This window comes from Coloeus monedula, assembly GCF_965178545.1.
Source record: "Coloeus monedula genome assembly, chromosome: 3".
Lineage (NCBI taxonomy): Eukaryota > Metazoa > Chordata > Aves > Passeriformes > Corvidae > Coloeus > Coloeus monedula.
The window spans coordinates 30,096,968-30,116,898 of NC_138783.1; the positions used below are offsets into that span (position 1 = coordinate 30,096,968).

A 19,931-nucleotide genomic window follows, 5' to 3' on the forward strand; every position below is an offset into this window, starting at 1 on the left:
CCGTAGCACTTTACAGTCTTAGGGTCCCTTCTGAGGCTTTAAGGAAATTGGCAGTGCCATTGCTACCAGCAGAAGCAGACCTTCCTTGCTGTGGCTGGCCTGCTGAGGTATCCACAGTCAGCAGGAGCAGAAACACTTCCTGGCCCTGTGTGAGAGTAGAGGTGCATGATTCAGTACTGGTTTACATGGATGGTTAAAGGACCTGATGACAAGACTCAGAGGATGCTCAGTGGGGCCACAAGAGTTCAAAAGCGCATGTAAACAGTCATAGCAAACCACAGGCAAGAAAACAAGACTGTGGGAACACAGCTTCCCTGGGAATATCCATTATTTAAATTCTCTTCTTAATTTTACTCACAGATAGATAAAGACAGCTCAAAACACCTCTGCTAAGCCCTTGATGTCACTCTGCCATCATTGCGGTATTGAAGGTTGGTGCCTTGGAGTGTAAGCAGTTAGAATGTATTTCTACTCCCAGTCCAGACAAATCTAGTCCTGTGATTTGGTGCTGTGGAAACCATAACACCTTGTATTGGATTTGCTTCTTAATATTGCATACTCACTTTTTTATACACTATCTAGAACTCAGAAATAATTGGTATCAGTAATATTGGAATGTTACATACTACTAAGATAGAAGACAAAAGAAGCAACAGAAAATGTCCTTTTGCTGTACCTTTCACAGCCAGTTGCAGCTATTCCTTCTATGTTGCACGTGAAAGCTCTTTCACCCCTTGCTGGCTTTCCTGGAAACATAATACTGTCCTTAGCTTCACAGCTGAGTAAAATTTGGGTTCCTCCTCTGTACATGATATCAGGTGCTTAACAGGGCACTGCATTAACCAGAGAAAAGGGATCAAAATGAGACAACATCAGTTCAAGCTAAAATCTGTAGTTTCAAGCAGGAGAATACAGAGACAGAAAGTTGGAAAAGGGAGCTCTACCATGCCCTGTCTCCCCTGAGAGAAGGGATGTCTGCTCTGGTCCAGACATCCCACACTGCAGCAGTGTCAGCACTCTTTTGGTATAAACAGAGAGCCAAGTCCGCTGGTATCAACAAGCCAGTGATTTTAGGCTTCTGCAAAATTGAAGGAGATTGCTCTCGATAGAATGGGGTGAAAATGAAGGCAGAGTTGGGCCCAATACATTTGCCTTGGCTGGAAGCAGAAACCAGACCTTCAGCATTTCGTTCAATCTGCACAGAAAAATCCTTCAGTGCAGCCTATTGCAAAGGCATGAGACTCTGCAGAAATGAGACTGGGCATGCCTGCCGGGAGCCTTGAGGAGGATGCTCTCTCCCATTTACCAAGGCACTGCATCATCTTCCAGGCGGACCCGAGCTGCTGCCAGTATTTACAGAGGCACGGAGATGCGTCAAAGCCCCCTGGCAGGGGCGCTGGAGCGCGCAGGCTGCCGCCGGGAGATGCAGCGTGTCCCGGTGGAGCCGGGGACAGGCGGGCGCACACACACAGACACACACACAGACACACAGACACACAGACACACACACAGACACGCGCGCTGCGTGCGCGCAGCCCGCCGAGGTAAGGCCAGCCCCCAGCAGCGGGGCCATCCTTCTGCTGCTGGATTTTTCCAGCCGGAGCATCCTGCCGGCTCTGCCGTGATTTATGGAAAGCGGGTTCTGACGCGGGGCTTTTTCTATTACGACAGGGACCCACGGACTGGAGGAGGCAAAGCTGCAGTCAGGGTAGGAGAAGTGAGGGAGAGGAAGAGGCGGGAGCAGAGGGACACGGAGGAGTGGAGAGGACAGAGGGAGAAACGGGCACGGAGACTCTTCAGAGATGCGTGAGTTATAACTAAGAGAGCAGGAGGAAAGGCAGAGAAAAGAAGAGGAGAGCCGTGGGGAAGGGAAAGGGAAAGGAGATCAGAGACTGAGTCAGCTTCCAGAGGGCAAACACCAGGAGACGAGTTCAGGGAACACCCCAGCATACCGAGAAGGACCTGTTCTGTCTGAATCTTCACCATGAGCACAAGGAAGAGCTGCCCCCTGCCACTGGGGCAAGGAGATCAGGAAGAAAAGCAGAGCGAGGGATCTCCCGACCTGGAGCGACAGGAGTGTGAGACGGAGCTGAGGAACAAAGCTATTCTGCAACAGAAGAGGCGCCTCAAACAGGCCACCCAGTTTGTGCACAAGGACTCTGCTGATCTGCTGCCCCTGGATGGCTTGACAAGGCTTGGCACCTCCAAGGATCTGGTGAGTCCAGTGGGACCCCGTGTGGGAGGGAGTCCTCCTAATAGCCTTCATTCCAGCTGGGAGCTGTGTCAGGCTTTGTGACACATAGGTTCAGCAAAAATGAAACTTTCCTTCAGGATCATCTAGGAGCAGGTCAGGGTGAGGGGAAAGAATTAATCACTCATTTGCTTGCATCCATCTTCTCATGCTTCCCCATAGGAGCCAAACTCCTTGCAGAGGCAGGCAGACATGGACTGGAAGGACCGTCCAAAATCCAAACTTCCACTCACCCAGTAGCAATATATGTTCATGTGACATATAAGTTTCCATGTGGGACATCTCGAAAAGGCCCCATGTATTTCTGCATGATCCAGCTCAAAGTCCAGCTCCTCAGGAGCAGGACTCAGCAGGGAGGGAAGTACAATTCATGACACTGTGAGAGACTTATGTTTGACCTTGTCACCTTTTTGCAATTTTCTCTCTCCCCCCACTCTCTGGGTTTGTGGAGGGGCAAGCAAAGGGCAGGACTTCTATCCAGGCACACAGGCAGATGCAGCGCCTGGCACTTGTGGGTGGACTCCTGTGGGGAGGAGGCACGGGAGCGAGGCCTGTGGGTATCTCCTTGTGGTGACGTGGAGCAGGAAGCATCAGGGAGGGAGGTCTGTTCCAGGAGCCTTGGCAGTCTGTGGTCTGGAAGGGCTTCCCCAAGGCTGGAAGCAGATTCCCACAGGATCTATTGCTGGCTCAACTGCACACATATTCTCCTTGCTCTGGTAGTTTTGCAATCCAACTTCTCTCCACTGTAAACTATTCAAGGATGTGGAGGTCTAAACCATTTTCCCAAAAGAGGGCTGAGGTCTGGTTGTGATGGGGGCACTTGTTCCATCTGTGGCAGTGGGGGTCATAAAAGATCTTGCCCCTCCCTGCAGTCTGTGCTTCCCTCTGGATCCTCAGACAATTGCAGCAACACCACAGATGCTCTCTCGTGTGTGCCTCTGTCATTTCCCAGCTCCCGAGGCACACAGTGGCACAGGGCCACACGCGTGTGGGACCGGCAGGTCCCTGGCACTGAATGGGAGCTGATCCTCCTTGCCGGAACCTTGGGGTGCAGCGGCTCTGCCCTGCACAGAGGAGGGGTCAGCGCCACGTTCCCGTGCTGGCACATCCTGCTGCTCCCGCCACCCTCCCCGCAGCTGCCTCAGCTGCCTCGGCAGCCCCCGGCTCGGCAGGGCCAAGGGCGGCTCCTCCAAGTCACCCTGAGCTGTCGCCTCACGTTCTGCAGCCGCACTCATGGCTGTCAGCAGGGACGGGTGTGCAGTGTCCCTCCGACCCTGCCACGGTCACGGCTGGAGTGCGAGAGGGGAGTCATGTCAGAGCTGTCCTAGCCAGGAGCAGGGACTCTCCTCCCGCGGGGAAGGAGCTCTGGCCACAGCGGAGAGCTCCGCTCAGGCTGGCAGCACGGGCAGGCCGCTGCTGGCCCTCGGGGCCTGCAGCACTGCAGCTCAAACTCGCCTCAGGAGCACAGCCCGGCATCACCCTGGGCCCGTCCCTCGGCAGGGTATGGAGAGGAGCCACTTCCGAGTCTCTCGGTGCGTGTCCACTGACCCCAGCCACAAAGGCCAGGAGAAACCTGTCTACCAGCTTTGCTTTGGGATTGACTCCTGTCACACCGTGCCTCAAAGCGACAACTGGCACCCTGAAGCCCCAAGGGGCTCCTTGAACAAGACAGTCCTTGTCCAAATCACTTGTCACAAGCAGCTCTCTCCTGCTGGAATTAACCATTCCAGGCAGAACTCCTGGTGTGCAGACAGCACTTGGTCACTGCAACCCACTGCAAACTTCATGTTTGGTCCACAGCAGAACGTCTGAAACATTTTTACCATGGACCGAGGGAGCAGTGAATAAAGCATGACAGGTTTTTTTCTGACCTGGACAGTTTGCTCTGGTGTTAGAGGGCACCAAATAAAGTGTGGCCCCTGTGCAAAGTTCACACACATAGTGCCATTCCTGGGGTGAAGAGTGAACATCAGTTTCTGCTTTAACTTGGAGCAAAAGAAGAACCAGACCTTAGATTTCCCAGAGGGATTCAGCAATTCCTGCAACTTGAAGGGCCACTGTGATACTGCTGTGATGTTTTGGGGGCTGCAAATCAGAGTCCAAAATATGCTCTTGGCTTACTTATCTAGGCACTTCTCCAGCCCTGTGAAAACCCCACTTCTGTTTCCCAAATTGATCTGGCTCCCTCTTGGAGGACAGGAATACAAACCAGGAATGTACTGAAAATGAAGCAGCAGTAGGAAGTGCTAGAGAGTTTGATTTGGAGAGAGTAGAACAGTCCAGACTCCTATAGCACTTACACTGGGAGGAAAGTTTAATTAATTCCCAAAAAAAGGTCTCCATTGACAGTGCCAGAGACTTCAGCTGTGGCAGCTCCATGTCCTAAAATTAGAGCAAGGCCCCATATAATTTGAAACAAAATACCTGCTTTCTTTTACAGTCACGGGCTGTTACTTTTTGCCACTCTTTTCTGTGTATTCTGGGTGTGCATTCAGCTTATGCAATGCATCCAGCAGTGCCTAGGATTTGATGGGCCCATCATGTCTCCAATAATGAGTAATTACACATTTCCGTGGAGACATCATGTTTCCAGCTTTGCAACAAAAAGCACGATCAGTTTTGGGGGTTTTTAAATGGCAAAATAGAAAATGCTAAATGGGCTAAAATATTCTGGAAGTACCAAGAAGGTCTGAAGATCTGGCTTCCCACCTCCAAAAAATCAAGATCCCCAGCTCATACAATGTCACTAATCATAGCAAGGCCTGGAGATTTCACATTGGAGAACCTGAACCTTCCCTAAGTTGCACTGGGAATCTTCTTTGATCCCTCTAAGTGCCCTGAGAGGGCATCCTTTCTAGCTCCCACAACACCCACAACATCCTCCCTCACCATCCTCTAAATCTAATGGTTTCTAACCAGTCCAAGAGCGACAACAGTCTCCACTTCTGTTTCACTGGTGAGAGAGAAGATAGGCAGGGCCCTAGGAGTCTGCTATTGAATCAGATGCCTCCAAAATCCCAAAGCTCAGCTAACCCCCACCAGCACTTGGCCTCTTCCCAGCCTGAGTGACAAGAAGGGGACAGAGGTGGCTGCTGCAAAGGGCCCGCTCGTTCTGTGGGAAAGGTTGCAGGGATAGGGAAAGGTCCTTTGCATGCCAGATGGTGAGAGGCAGGAGGGAGGATGGGAATTTGGAGACCTGCTGTTTGTTCCCTGCCCTTTTCCCATGGCCCAGATGTTAGCTGGCAGCCAAACTGGCACTGTGCTCAGAGTATTTAGGGAGCTAAGTACAACGACCAGCTGTGCTGTGGGCCAGCACAGTAGGCTGGGAAAAGACCAGGAGCAGAGGGATATTTTTACCCCACTTTTTCAACTGCTGCAGTGTTTCTCATGCAGCACGTGAATGATCTCCCACCCCTTGAGTGGCAGGAAACAAAAGGCATGAGGGACTTGGCATCTTGCAAAGAGCAATGCTGAGTGTGACCAAAGAGCCAGTGACAGCTGTCCTGCTCCAACCATTGGGCAAATCTGACAAGTCAGGGTGCTTCAAACTGCAGTTTGCACACTTCCTTGGCCTCAGCTCTTTGGCCATGCATGAAGCAAGTCCAAAACACAAGTAACCTGTGGGGTTAATGCAGCTCAGCTCATTGGCAGGTCTGGTCTAGCTCAGGTGTTTGGCCTGCCCATTGACAAGATCCTGCATCAAACTGCTGCACCACCTGGGAGATGACTTTTAATTTTTTCTGGTTTTTTTTAAAGAAAGATAAAAACAACAGTTTAAGCTGTAGCACATTAACCCCTTTAGATTATTTGCCTTTCTTCGAATAATTCCCTGTTATTGGGAATGCCATGGCCAGCTCAGACCAGCTGCTCTCCTGCAGAAGGGCCATGGGGCTGAGCACATGGAGAAAGGACAAAGCTACCTCCAACAGACACCTGTTTCATTGGTGTTGCCCACTGTTGATTCAGTAGCTGTGCAGGGACTGGATGGATCAATATTGGGCAAAAGCTAGAGCATCTGATGGTGGGGAGCAGAGATGGACTCCAAGGAACATTAAAAGCTTGTTTTAGTTTCCTCTTCAGGGGGAGCTTCCTGCTTCACTACAAATAATTGCTCGTACACCTGAAATATCTGCAGTCCTATCTTCTTGCCCACATGTACATCACACACACGCTGCATTCCTCCTGCCCTCCCACATTAGAAAGTGTGGATGTGCCTGGTGGGATGCCAGCACACGCCCAGCAGGCAGTGTATTGCAGTACCTGAACAGGGATGAGATGCTCCAGTGCATGTTCAGCTGAAGGAACAGATATGAGTGGGGAAAGCATGCATCAGGCATGTTCTTCTCCTCCAATAATTGCATCCCAGAGACCTGCCTGTCACAGACATCCCAACACTTTAACACCAAATTAGCGGCTACAGAAAAAAATCTTGTGATTTAAAGAAAATTGTTTTGGATAAGCATGTCTTTCATCAGGATGATCAGTTGGGTCAAGCATTTGCAACGTGCATCCCTGAGCTGGCAAATGTCCTTGTCCTTAGCTCCATACTTAGCCGGGATTTCTCTTTCTTTGTGATGGAGACAGCAGCCTCATAGCGTGGTCCAGCGGCGCCTCTTGGAAGGCAACCTGAACAAGCTGCGGGGCGAGGCCAGGGGTCAGTCTGCACGGGTTCAATCTCCGCTGGCAAAAGACCAGGATGAAAAGATGGAAAAGGGAGAGGACAGGAGAAAAGAGACTTCAGCCCTGCTAATACAGTGCCAGGTAAGGCAATGACACGGTGCTGCTGATTTCACAGTGATGGCAAGTGCTCAGAGTTCCAGCTGTGCCCCTCCCAAGGGCCATGCTGAGTTATAAATTGCAAAGCCAGCTTTCCAGCCAAAGAGAAGAGATTTCATGCATGGCCTCTCTTAGAGTTTGGGTGCAGGTTTTCCAAAAGCCAGAGGAAAGCCTTTCTGCTACATGCTTTCTAGTTGCCCATATTTGAAGATAAATTACCTTAATCACATCTCCTACCTTTGAAGGCCAGCTTTCCCATGATATGAGGTATTTTATAACTGCCTATAGAAGCAAGGAATGTCTCCTTATCACTTGAAGACAGGTGCCTCTAGTTGATTTACATTTAACTAGCTCCAGTCTAGTCTGATTCTCTCAGGTGTCACAGGACCTCCTCAGAAAGTGTGCTCCAAATTAGCGCAGCTGTGTCTCTTGATGGAAGCAGTATTTTTAGCTCCCTTTTCTTCTTCTATCCTCCTATACAGCAGAGCACACTACTCACTAGCCCCTGCAGTTAGAGAAAGCACATCCAAAAGCGGTGGCCCATGAAAGATGGTCAGAGCTTCACAGTAATATGCAGATACGAGACTCACCAAGATACAGACCTGTTGTACAAAACCCATTTTAAAGCTGGTTTTAGTTCAGTTACCTGTCCTAAAGAACATCTCCCATATCAGAGTGTAAAGGCTACACTTCCAAGAAAAACATACATACCTTTGAAAATTCATTTGGCACAATAAATTATCATATGAATACAGCCTGGTAGCAAGCTTCTGAAAGGCTTAGATCAGCTTTCTGAGTACCAAGCAAAGCCACTCTCAGGTTTGTTTTGCAGCCTTTACTGCTGCAGTTAGGCATTGCTTACCCTGTGTTTTAGACTTTAATATAGCTGGGTTAACATAACCACACTTGGGGACAGACTGGTAGGATGAATGGCTCTCAGTGTAATTTCTCCAATTACTTGGAGCCTGGTTTTGAGCAAAGGAAGGTGTTTCTTTTTCTTTAATGACCTCTCCTTATTGTTCTGCAAGAGGAAATTCAGTGATAAAGGGTGGGGTTTTTGCCAGGCATGCACACTGAACAAGGACAGGCATGTACAGGTATTGTATCCCAGGGGCAGTAGCTAAGTCAGCGTTACAGTCCACTGGTCATTCCCTTTTGTGTTTCCAATGGACTGAACCCCAGCTGTCACCCACGTTTTATTTTCCCTCACAGAGGAAGGTTAATGAGCATTGCAAGCAAGGAAATAGGTCTAACGCTGCACGTAACGCTCCATGAATACTGCACAGGCATTTCTCTCTTTTTCTGCTCTTCTTAGGAGCCAGTCACTGTTTGTTACATTTGATCTTCTTACATTGAAGGAAGGGAAGCTCTCCTCTCCTTCTTTTTGTCTTGCTGCTTTTGATGTTTGCATTTGTGAACTTCAAAAAGCCTCTCCTGTCAGTAACAGATCTGTGGCAGCAAACAAGACTCAGGCTGCCAGTTCATTGGAACCAGAGAGGTGAGCTGGTACCTTTTGGAGATCTGCTTGATTATGGTGCAGTTTTGATTAGAAAAGGAGCACAGCCCCAGAGGAGTCTTTTTTCCCCTGACTCCTGAGAAAAGCTAATCTACCATTTACACACAGACAAGTATGCTGAAAATCTCAAAGTGGTAACAAATGCATCACCTGACTTGTAACTGAACTTGACTAATGAATAAAGCCAAATATATGTAGACTTCAGTGATACAGGGAGATTCAGGCAGTAAGTGTTTTCACTCTAACAGGTTTTGGTTGCCCTATGCCTAAGGCCTTTTTAAATCTCAGAGATCACAGACAGATCTAGTCTGTAATAGTACTGCAGTCACTCACTCATTAATTTGCTTAGGTGGGCTGCCCAGATGGTACTTCAGCAGAATTGCCCCTTTTTGTGACAGTTTTTGAAAAGCACTTCGGAAAGCTAGTCATGACTGGCATCTGCAACATAAAATCAAGCTGTTATTTTTTGTGGTAGGGCTTGTCTCTTGTTGACTTAGAAATAGATATTGAAAGATTTCACTACTGTCAAAGGCCACTTTTCTTCTATGCCAAAGCAACCTGGAATTGATCAGCCTTTTGTTTGCTAAAGCAGCATCTTGACTTCAGAACTGACATCATCTCAGAAAACACAGCTCTTTATAAATGGTGATCCTTACTGATTCCCCTTCCCCTCCTTCTTGGAAATCCCCATAACTGACATTTAGATAAAAAATAATGCTGACTGGTAGTAACAGACTGAAAATTCTGGAGCAGAGATGAGAGTGGGTAAAGTGATGAAAAGTCCTTCTAGTCCAAGAAGCCTTGCAGTGCTTATGAGCTGCCTGCACTGTATTTGTGGTATGCTGGACCAAGGACTTTCCTCAGGCTCCTGGTGAATTCTCTAGGGAAATGGTTAGTGGCATAGGGCTGTTTACACTGAATGAGATTAAATGTTGTTTTCTACAGAATAATCACTGTCCTGTTATATCCTATCAAGTCTCTAACTTGCAGATTTCCCAGCCTGCTCTGAAACAAAATTCAGTAATCTGCCTAGTGATACAGCTTAGGCTTATTATGACAGCAGCTCATGCATCTTGAGTCTGCCTGCTCCCAAGTGATTCCTTTGCCATTGCTAGCCATGCTCCAGGTCGTGTTTCTGAGTAGAGAGGATGTGGAGGCAGATGTTTGGCATGCACCTGCACTCTGTGCTTTATCTTGCCTCTCTTCTTAGTCTGGCCACAGCCCTTTCAGGCAGGGCTGATGTGTCAGGGAGGACCAGGCAGCACAGACACTGCAGAGCTCCAAAATCAGAAGGGGGGGGGGAGGTTTGGCATATAATCCCAACATGGTTTAGGCTGAAAGGGACCCTGTTGGTATTGTGTCTGCAGCATTCCAGTATTTCCCACAGGAGTTGTTTTCTTCTCTGTCTTTATAACTACTCACAGATAGCACATTTTTGAAAATGAAATCTTGGAAATATTGGATGTAACTCTCTGTGATGATTAATAATAATAAACAGACTTAGTTAAGAAATCATAAAATTGAGACATTTTTCTTGACCCTGCTGGTGCTGCACTGAGTCCCTCATTGCCGCGCTGATCTGCTTAAGGTGTTCAAGCATTTAAACTTGTCAGGAATGAGTATAAGAGCAGAGAAGCAGTGGCAGGTCTGTTGCTGCTTCTGAGTGGTTCATGTCACAAAGTGCCATAGTGGATGGAAGAGAAAGAATCACAGGAAAACCACAAATGATCGTAGGAAGACAGTAAGTCTCCCAAAAAGAAAATTTTGTGGGTGGGGTTTTTTTGGTGGGTTTTTTTTTGGATGGTGGTGTGTAGATACAAAAATGCTGCTAGCAAGGATTTTCTTGCTATTTTCTAAGTCCGTGAGAGACTTTTCTCTCTCACGGAAGAGGTAGCTGAGAATGTAAACAACCAAGCCACCTGCAACCTTGAAAAATCTTGTTTATGGTATAGTAGAAAAATATTTTGACAATGGATGTTTTAGGATTTTAGCCAATCACCCCCAAGGGGTGGCTGGTCCTTTGTCCAATTAGACTATGAAGAAAAAAATCTATAAAAGAGTTTGTAAAACAATTAAATAAATCAATTTTGCTGCACAATTCCTGCCTGCTGGATCTTCTCTCCTCCTCCTCCCCATGGCTGCGGGACACGGTGATATATCCTAGGACCTAGGCCAGCGGTAATAGTGGTGTGAGACAGAGCCTTGAAGAATTAGACCATCAGGAATAGGTATGATTAGGCACCCTAGGTAGAGGAAAGATGTATTTTGTATATGACAGCTACTCCATATTTTTGCAGTTCCTTTACTAAGTCCTGTTCCTCCTTTTTTTTTTTTTCCCTGAGCCTAATTCTTATCGATGTCCTTGACAACCCTATGTTTTCAGATCCCCAAAATAAACGTAACCTGCTGTTACTTCATCACCTCTGGCCTGCCATTAAGGACCTCTCTGCAGAGGGGACAGAAAACAGATGGCAACCACATCTCCTTTTCCCTTTTATGTTCAAAGGGGTAAAGAAATGAAGTGAGCAAGGCACTGGGAACTATTCCAGTAAAATCATGCACAGGTGACTTGGGCGCAGGGCACAGTCTCCCTCTTTGCTAAGTGACACCAGCTGTGACTATTGTAGTATCATGTCTTGTATCCTTAGAGAGCTATATAGCAACATGATGTAAGCCCTACACAAAATAGTCATCTCTTGATTAAGTTGTGTCTTGGATTCAGGAGTCACATGGATTTGTCAGTTATCTCGGGAACTGCCTTAAATTCAAGCTCATCTCAGGTGTGTTTGTCCTGGGTGCTCCTGTTTCTCCCTCAGACTTCTCCCTCTGGCAGCTTTTCTACTGAGAAAAAATGTGTAGCCCTGGGACATTGTTCCCTGCAACACCAGAAGAAACGGAGAGATGAAACCCAGAACAACTGTAGCACATGCTTGTATTCCTTTACAAGCTTTTGTCATATCACTTATTGCTCTGCTAACAAAGTCCATGTGGGTTTTACAAACAAATTGTCTAATTGTGCATCTCTTGACTGGAATACTATAAAGTCACTAAAAACAAGTAAGTGTCTGGGCAATCAAATACACATGAAAGAAGACAAATTCAAAAAGAAGTGTTTGAGAGAGGCTTGCAAAGCACTGGGGAAACCACCATTGTCTGGGATGAACCTCCTGCCTTCTGACTACTGCCTAAAACACCACATCTTTGGCTATGTTGCTCAGAAAGACCAAGTCACACTGTTGGAGGAGTGAATAAGCTGATTGTGAGCTTACAGTAATTTTCTGTTGTTGTTTTTTCTAGTGCCAAGGTCAGGTATTGAAAGCGACTGTTAACACTGGGTGTCTACCAAACCTCATCTCCAAGAGGTGTTTAAACCAGCTGGGGTAAGTCTTTGCACAGTATAAAAGAAGGGATGGCTAAAAGAAAACCTATGGCAAGAACCCAGGCTCTCTGGATTGCCAGCCCCAGTGATAATTACTGGCAGTTTTGCATGTGCACATGGCTGTTTAGGAGAAGAGGCAGAGGGTGGGCTGCAGGGCCAGGCATTAGAGCACTGGCAAAGCTGTGTGCAGACCCCAGACTCTGAGGCAGAGCTGTGTCATTCTGTCTGTGTGTACTGCAAGGGAAAGCTGCCCAGCTGGTGGCTGGTGGTGAGGTTTTGCTGGTTGAATCTGCCTCCAGACATACTGCATGGAAGGGGTTCCCCCTCTTGTGGGCCTGTTCCCAACGAGACTATGAGGAACTGGCATCAGTGAGAAGTCCTGGTTTTCCCTCCTCTTCCTCCACTTGAGGCAATAACACCTCTTGTGTCCCACAGGCTGGAAGAAGTGTCTGCCATGGACTGTGGAGACCTCTCTCTTCCCATCCCCAGCGTTGTTGGCCGAGTAGAACATATGGAATTGCAATTTGGCCAGGAGACAGTGCTGTGTTCAGCACTGGTTGTAGGTGAGAGTGCCAGCCTCTCCTCTCCCTTGTTTCTCCTGTGTCCCTCTTGCCCTGCCAAGGGCATTTAAAGGACCTTTGGAAAAAGCAGAACATGGTGGAAGGTTGGTGATGTGGCCACCTCCGCTGCAGGCCAACATCACCATACACAGTGAATGCCCTCAATGTAACCAAAGGCAAAGGGCATAGGAAGAGTACAGAGAAAACAGAAGACATTGAAAGTGGAGAGAAATTAGATGGTTTTTCCATCTTAAAAAAGGATGTGAAAAAATCCTCATTTCAATTCTAAAATGGACCTTTCATAAAATTCTGCAGATGGCTTGATTAATCCCCTGGTGCCTTATGTTCTCCTATGAAATGGGCACTTGTATCTCTGGCTGGCTGGAAGTCATCTGAGAAAGTACCAGAGGGTACAGCTTATTTCCTAGAGTGTTTCTCTGTGTGCTCCTCTGCCTCTGCTGCAAGGAGCACCCTGAAAGAACCTGGTAGCCCCAGAGTGCTGAGTCTCCTTCAGTGTCCTGAAGCAGGACCCTTTGAAGGAAGGAGCCATAGGAGACAAGTCCACAGGCACTGAGGCAGGCTCAGAAAACGGCAGAAAGGCTGCATGTTCTGCATTTACATCAAGCTGTGTATATGCTGAAAACAACCTGGTTGTCTTTTTCCCCCGCCTGTTCTTTCTCCCTATTAGTCTTCCAGCTTTACCTTCTTTGCTTTAATCTGTTTCCCCATCTTCAATGAGTCCTGTTCATCTTCCAAGGCCTCCCTTGCTCCCTCTCTTCATGTACATTCTTCCCACATTCTAAGTCATCTAGAAAGAGCTTCCTCCTCTTACACACTCTGGCTTGCTCTTCTTTCCTGGTTTCCACTCTGCTTGTTTTTGCCCTTCATGGGGAATCTGTGCTAGTACCAGCACAGGTGAGTTTACCACATAGCTACTACCCATTTTGTTGGGATGTGGAAATGGCTGCCTGTAAGCAGCAGAATTGCTACACCTGTGTCTTACATCTCCCTGTGCACACAGTGCTCTCACTTATGTGATTATGAATAAATTATAAATTACAGCCACTGGTTACAGGGCAAGCAGGCCTCCAGGAGACATGGGAAGTGTTAATGACATTACAAGCTGCTGAAGACTCAAGAACATGGGAATTCCTCCTTAGCTGCCATGGAAGTCCAGATCGGTGACTCTAAGACCTCTCACAAGCATGCCCTCTCCTCTTCAGTTGCTGGCTTACAAACCTAAGGCCCTGGTGACCCCAGCCAGAGCTGGTACCCAGAGCTCTTGCATGCTGAGCTCTTCAGTGCTGTCACCAAGACCCACAAGTTCTGTGACCTATACTCCCCTCCAGTTACTGGAACTCAGGCCTTGCAGCACACATCACAATCCCTTCAGTTGTTGGCACCCAAGTGTAAAAGCCCTACAGCCCGTGCTCCCTTCCCCTGTTACTGGCACCCAGATTTCTCTTGCACACTGGTGTTGTCACCCGTGAGCTATGTCCCCTTCTCCAGTTGCTGGCACACACCTGTGAGCCCTGGGCCTATAGTCCTTTCAGTTCCAGGCACCTCTCTTGTCAGTCCCTCAAGTTGCTGACATCTGGAGCTATTTGCCCTTTAACCCCATGCATCTTCCATGTTTGCTGACACTGAAGACTTGCAGCAGTTACAAGCAGGATAGACAAGTTACACGGGGAAAAAAAAAAAACTTAATAAAATTATTCAGTAAGATTGGATAGATTGCAGCCATTAGGTGCAGGCTTTGGTCAGACAAGTGAACTGACCAACAGCCTGCTTGCATGTGACTGGCCCCCTTATCCCCTCTCCTCTCCATTTTTCCATGCTTGTTCTCTCCTGATTCACCCCGATGCTTGCCTTCTCCTGCCTTTGGCCCTTCCCTTACACAGCCCAGACTAAGTTTTATGGGATCTCACAAGCCCCTTCTGATATCTCATATTAAGTTTTAAACAGTCACATAAACCCTCTCAAATTTCCCTCACAGTAGTCATGATAATCATGGTTTCCTTTTCTTATCAGCTGCAAAGTTCATTTTGACCATCTTCAGGACTGTGCCTAAATAGCTCCTTTAAAGGCTCATCAGTGAGTGGCAGAAGAGTGCTGATTTATTATTGTCACTGTTACCATCTGCTTGTTAATGTTCGTGTGTTTAACTCATCCTTTTCCTTGTTATTTGTTATCTGCTTTGTACTGAAGAGACCATAACCATAAAAATTTATGAATCAGATGTTCTTGTATTTCATATCCTTTCATAGGAGAAACACACTTTCTTTAATGAGGCAGTATTACATAATCTAAAGCCTGATCAGTCTCTTCTCTCTTCTCAGATGATGAAATGCTGGAGTTTTGCATTGGCCTCCAGACTCTCTGGTCTCTCAAGGTAAGGAACAGCTCCTTGCTTATTGCAAGGCTCCTCTCAGGAAGCTCTCCAAGATCTGGTTGTTGTAAGCATCAGAAATACTTAATGTCCACGTCTCTCAGGGCAATGCCACCTGACTGGATGCTGTATGCTCTGAGACACTGATTCCTTTCCAGTCCTTCTTAAAGGTTTTAAGAAAGAAAACACTCAATAGGATATTATCACATCTCCCATTCCCTGTATTCCTGACCATGGAAGTTGCAAATGGCAAGAGGAAACTGGAGACAAGAAAAGGCACGAGTTAGACCCATGTTGCCCCTTGAAGGCAGATGTGAACAAGCTCTGCCCTTGCTTTGAGACAAATGAAGCCATGTGATCACATTCAATGTCCAACACTCACTGGCCATGAGTGTAAAGAGTCCTTTCCTTTTGTCAGCTTGGCTCAGGGTCAGTGCTCTGCTGAGCCTGCCTCCTGGGTGGCTCAGGCTACAGCTGCAGCAAGCTGGCTCCTGCCTGTCACACATTTGTGGCCAGATGCCAGACTCACAAAACAGGAAAAGCAATGGGTTGAATGGCTGAGTGATGTGAGGGCATCAGCTTAGAGGGGGTCATAGGAAGAAGAGAGACGAATGGCCCTGTGACAGGTTTGGAGATGAATCCCATTGAAGGCAACTGGAGCAAGGAGGCAGCATGTGGGACAGGGGAGGAAAACTGTGTCTACAAACCCAAGGAGGTGTTACAGATTCTCCCCAGTCATAGAGATTTGGTATCTGAAATCATGAGATTTGGTATCTGAAATGTCCAGCAAATAACTGTCTCTCTCCTTCTTTAGTGTTGCATCGACTTGGAGGAAGGAGTCCTGAGATTTAGAGCACTGAGTCAGGAGCTGCCTTTTTTACACGCCTCTGAAGAGCCTGGTCAGTGACTGGCTGCATTCCCCATGTCTGGAGACTTGCTGCCATGAGACAGAGATGAGGGTGAGGCTCCCATGCCCCTAACCTTGCTGAGTTCTAGGCTGAGGCATTCAATGGGGAGTGAGAAAAAGGGGAGCGGGTGCTGGAAGCTGTTGTCACTGGGAGTGCCTCAACTTGAGATACCCCTCCTTTCAGTGGACCCTCTTGCTTGTCCTGATGTGCCGAGTGGGCATTTTGTTCTTGTTCTGCTATTTGGCCCTAGTCACTCCAACTTCTGGTTCTGTAATAAATTTATGCTACCCCTGTAATGACTTTACAATACACTCTGTTCACCAGAGAGTCTCTGTGAAGGATCTCCAGTCGTTCTGTTGACAGGAGAACCGCATTTTCTCCAAAGACCTCCAAAGATTGCTATGAATGTTTCCCTTCCTGTTGCCTCAATGCCAGCATACACCACTCCTGTTTCTTGGTTGGAAGGGCTCTGTTCCCCTCGCCTGCACTCTGGGAATCTGGATTTTGCTGCTTTTCTCTGGCTCAGAGCAGAACAGAAGTATTTTCTTGGAAAACTTTGCAGCAAGAACAGTTTGAGTTCTCAGTTCTAAGAAACCTTTGCAGAAATATTGAGTGTAGATGCCTAAAGCACTGACAGGGGCTTGGGCTTTGCCACTGCATTCCTGGGCACCAAGCTGTATTATATGAATGACAATGCTTACCATCTCTTGGTGTTATACCCTGTCACCAGACTTGCACACCCTGTTCTTCTGGCCAGGCCACTCCTCTCTGCACTTCAGCTGCTAGAGCTGCATCCCTGTTCCCTCTTCTGCTTCATCAGAGATCCTGCCACTAAGTTTAAACACTGCAATGAACTACAGCACCAAGTCTTCTGCTCTGTCAGCTCCTTTCTTTTAACTTGATATCCAGTGATTAAACATAGACACATCATCAGCCTCGAGTCCTGGCATCACACAGCCCATCAACTTTGCTTCTCTTGCACAAAATGAGAACTTGTAGTATCAGCTCAGGTTAGAGAACTGTGAACTCATCTGGAATGTTAAAGGTGTTTAAGTCACGTAACAATTGGGTTTATTTCTTTTTTTTTTTTTTAATTTCCATCCTAAAGCTTAGCTGTATTAAAAATACCGTCTATTCTTAACTAGCTCTAGGAAAGATGCACTAGATCAGGGCTTGTTCCATGCCTCATGGCTACTGATTCACTGTCCAAACTCAGCACAATGTACCTTTATCCACCCTCAAAATGTCATGACAACCCCATTTTGCCTATTTTCCTGGATTAAACACCACTGACTCTCTTCCTTTTGTATCAAATTGCTCATTGTCTCTGTTGTGCTTCTCAAAAAATGTTTGTACACATTTTTGCCCCTTTTTTTTTTGTTAGTTCTTTTCTCTACAGCTGTACACTGTAGTTTAACATGTGCTAAGGACAGCAGAGTACAGCCTGGCTGATACAATTTGGGATTCACTCACCAGTGATAGCTGGTGTGACTGGCATCTGCTCCTCCTACAAGGAGCATCAGACTTTTACTGTTAGTCATCATATCTTGCAGCTTCTGATCTGTTCCTTGACTTCTTTGCCACTGTTCTACTTGTGCATCTGACTACTTCTGGCTGCACAAACTGCTTTCCATGAATCTCTCGAGTGACACCAACGGCTCTCTCATTTAGTCAGGAAACACGCCTACTCGATGAGCCTGTCTTCCAAAGCACCAGTAATTCCCCCTGGGTTTGTATCACTTGCATGATTGACTGGCTTCTCAAACCCATGGGTCTGGACAGTTCACACTTGTACTAAACCATCCTGTGTTCTAGCTGCAGTCTGTGTGGTACCTGGGCCAATTCTGCAGACAAGATCTTGTTTGTGATAGATGAAACACCTGTTTCTCGGTGCACCAACTCAACCCAGTTTCCAACTCTCACTGCCCTCTAAAAACAGCATGTGGAACAAGGGCAAATAATCTATACATAAAGACACCATGTCCGTTATAAATCTTATTAATCATTAACTTTTATGATCTATTAAAAAACCTCTCTAAACCACAACCCAAAAGATGACTTTAACCCTAACCCAAACAATAAACCCTAGAAATTAACCTAAATCTAACCCGTAAGGCACTAAATCCTAACTCTAAACTTAACCCCTAAAACAAACTCTAAAATTTAATGCTAATCCTAACCCCTAAATCAAACCAACACTCCCTAACTATAAAACTTAACACTAAATATAAGCCCCTAAATTTAACCCTGTAACCCCAACACTATCTGATTCTAGACCCAAAACATAAAGACACTAACTATAAACCCTAATCCCAAAACCTAACCATAATCCCCAGTTCTAAACTCTAACCATTAACCTAGCCCCAGCCCCTAAACCTAAACTCCAAGGCCTAAACCTAACCCCTAACTCTAAACCCCAAACCATACAACAAAACCTAACCCCTAACCCTACACCTAACCTCAACCACCTAACCCTATCTGTGGTTTTTGTTGTTCCCACAAGGGGCCCTGCTGCCCTCCAGAGTGCCCTAGGGCTTTTGCTGAGTTTTGCCTAGCCCTGCAAGGAGCTCTGCTGCCTTCCAGTGTGTCCCAGGGCTTTTGCCAGGCTTTGTGAGACCCATATGGGGTCCTGCTTCCCTGTGGAGCACTACAGGGCTTTTGCTGGGCTTTGATGGTGCCCATAAGTGCACGGGAAGGAGAGGGCCACCAACAGCTCTAAGTCCTGGTCACTTCCTTGTGAGAGCGATGCCTGGTGTCAGTTTTGCAGCTGAGCTCTGACTAGGGGAAGGGTGTAGGTGAGTAGGAGCCTTCAGACTGAAACCAACAGGAATCTTTCCAATGATTTAAAAAGAATGTTGGATGGGATCCTACAGAAAACTTCCATGACTTCGAGTTGACAATTCTGTTTTGACTGCTGCCTGTCACTTGCAGCCCTGCAGACACCTGCACACTAGCTGCTGCTGGAATTCACCAGGTGCTGTCCTACCTGTCTGTCTTGGAATAACTGCTTTTGCTCACATTCAGAACATCCTCCAATCCTTCTGAAGCCTTTCTGTTGTTCACATGCCTCATATCCTAAATCACTAACAGTTCAGGCTCCTCTGTGAATTAATGTGCTACAGTAGGTGAAAATCTCCAGTCCTATCTATTCCCCTCTTCTCTGCTTAACAACTCCTTCTTTGCATCCTCCTTTCCTTCTGCTCACACTGGTAAGTGACAAATTTCCTTCAAAAAGGAATTCTTCCCTTTTTAGATAATCCTTTTAACACTTGCCTGTACCCTGGTTGCTAATAACTTGCACGTTGTGCCACAATCTTGTCAGCCTTTCCTCTTTGCTGCAAACAACTGCATGTATAAATTCTCAGTCACAAAGAGGATGTTTCCAAGAAAGCATTGAATTAGTGTGAGTTCTTTTCTCAGCTCTGAAATGAACTCCAGGGCAGAAGACATGCTCTTCACCTTCCTCCTGTCCATGTCAGTTGAACACACAGATCCACGCAGTAGAAGTCTCTTTCAACAGTTATCTTGGAATCTCCCCATCAAGCTTTGCTGCAGGTAGAGCTTCCAGAAAAAAAAAACATTTATATGACTAAATGAGAACTGCAGGTCATGATGCCACAGCAGACACCTCACTTTAACCCATTCACTAAATCACAGTCCGATCCTACAGGGTCAGTACCTGCTTTCCTCATCAACACAGCTCCTGATGAGTTCTCATCTCCCCAGGTTACTTGGCATAAAGTGACTGCACTTAACACATGTATTCTGAATTTTAGCCCAAAGACATTTTTCTTTCCCCAAAGCACTTTTGTGTCATTACATCTGAATCACAGCCTCCATTGTGAAAGAAAGAAGTCTTGGCTTTAAAACAGGTGCATGTAAAATAGGACTTAACAACATCTCAAAGAAGCCAACTCAACTCCCATCTACAAACATAGTAATTTTTAAGTCTTCCAACACTGGGGAGCACAGTAAAGAATTTTTGAGTGGCCTGGCAAGGCTGAAGACTGTCTTAATTGTAGCTTCTCTTGGAAAAGCCTGTTATACAGATAGACTTCCCTACTCCCAATTCTAGTCATCTCTATTGCTTTTGGGGGATAAAGGGAACAAAGGAATAATCTAAAGGTCTTTTTCACTGAAGATCAAAAAATG

At 46.8% G+C, this 19,931-nt stretch overlaps 1 protein-coding gene across 1 annotated transcript; it reads left to right on the top strand.

Moving 5' to 3' along the window:
• Nucleotides 1-1,984: 1,984 nt before the first annotated feature.
• Nucleotides 1,985-18,966, top strand: NRIP2 (nuclear receptor interacting protein 2; the record flags this gene model as incomplete). Its single annotated transcript, XM_082279002.1, has 7 exons — nt 1,985-2,215; nt 6,836-7,012; nt 11,841-11,923; nt 12,358-12,485; nt 14,822-14,874; nt 15,686-15,770; nt 18,804-18,966. The coding sequence occupies 7 exons, from the start codon at nt 1,985-1,987 to the stop codon at nt 18,884-18,886; spliced, it is 840 nt and encodes a 279-aa protein (XP_082135128.1). The 3' UTR covers nt 18,887-18,966.
• Nucleotides 18,967-19,931: the final 965 nt, after the last annotated feature.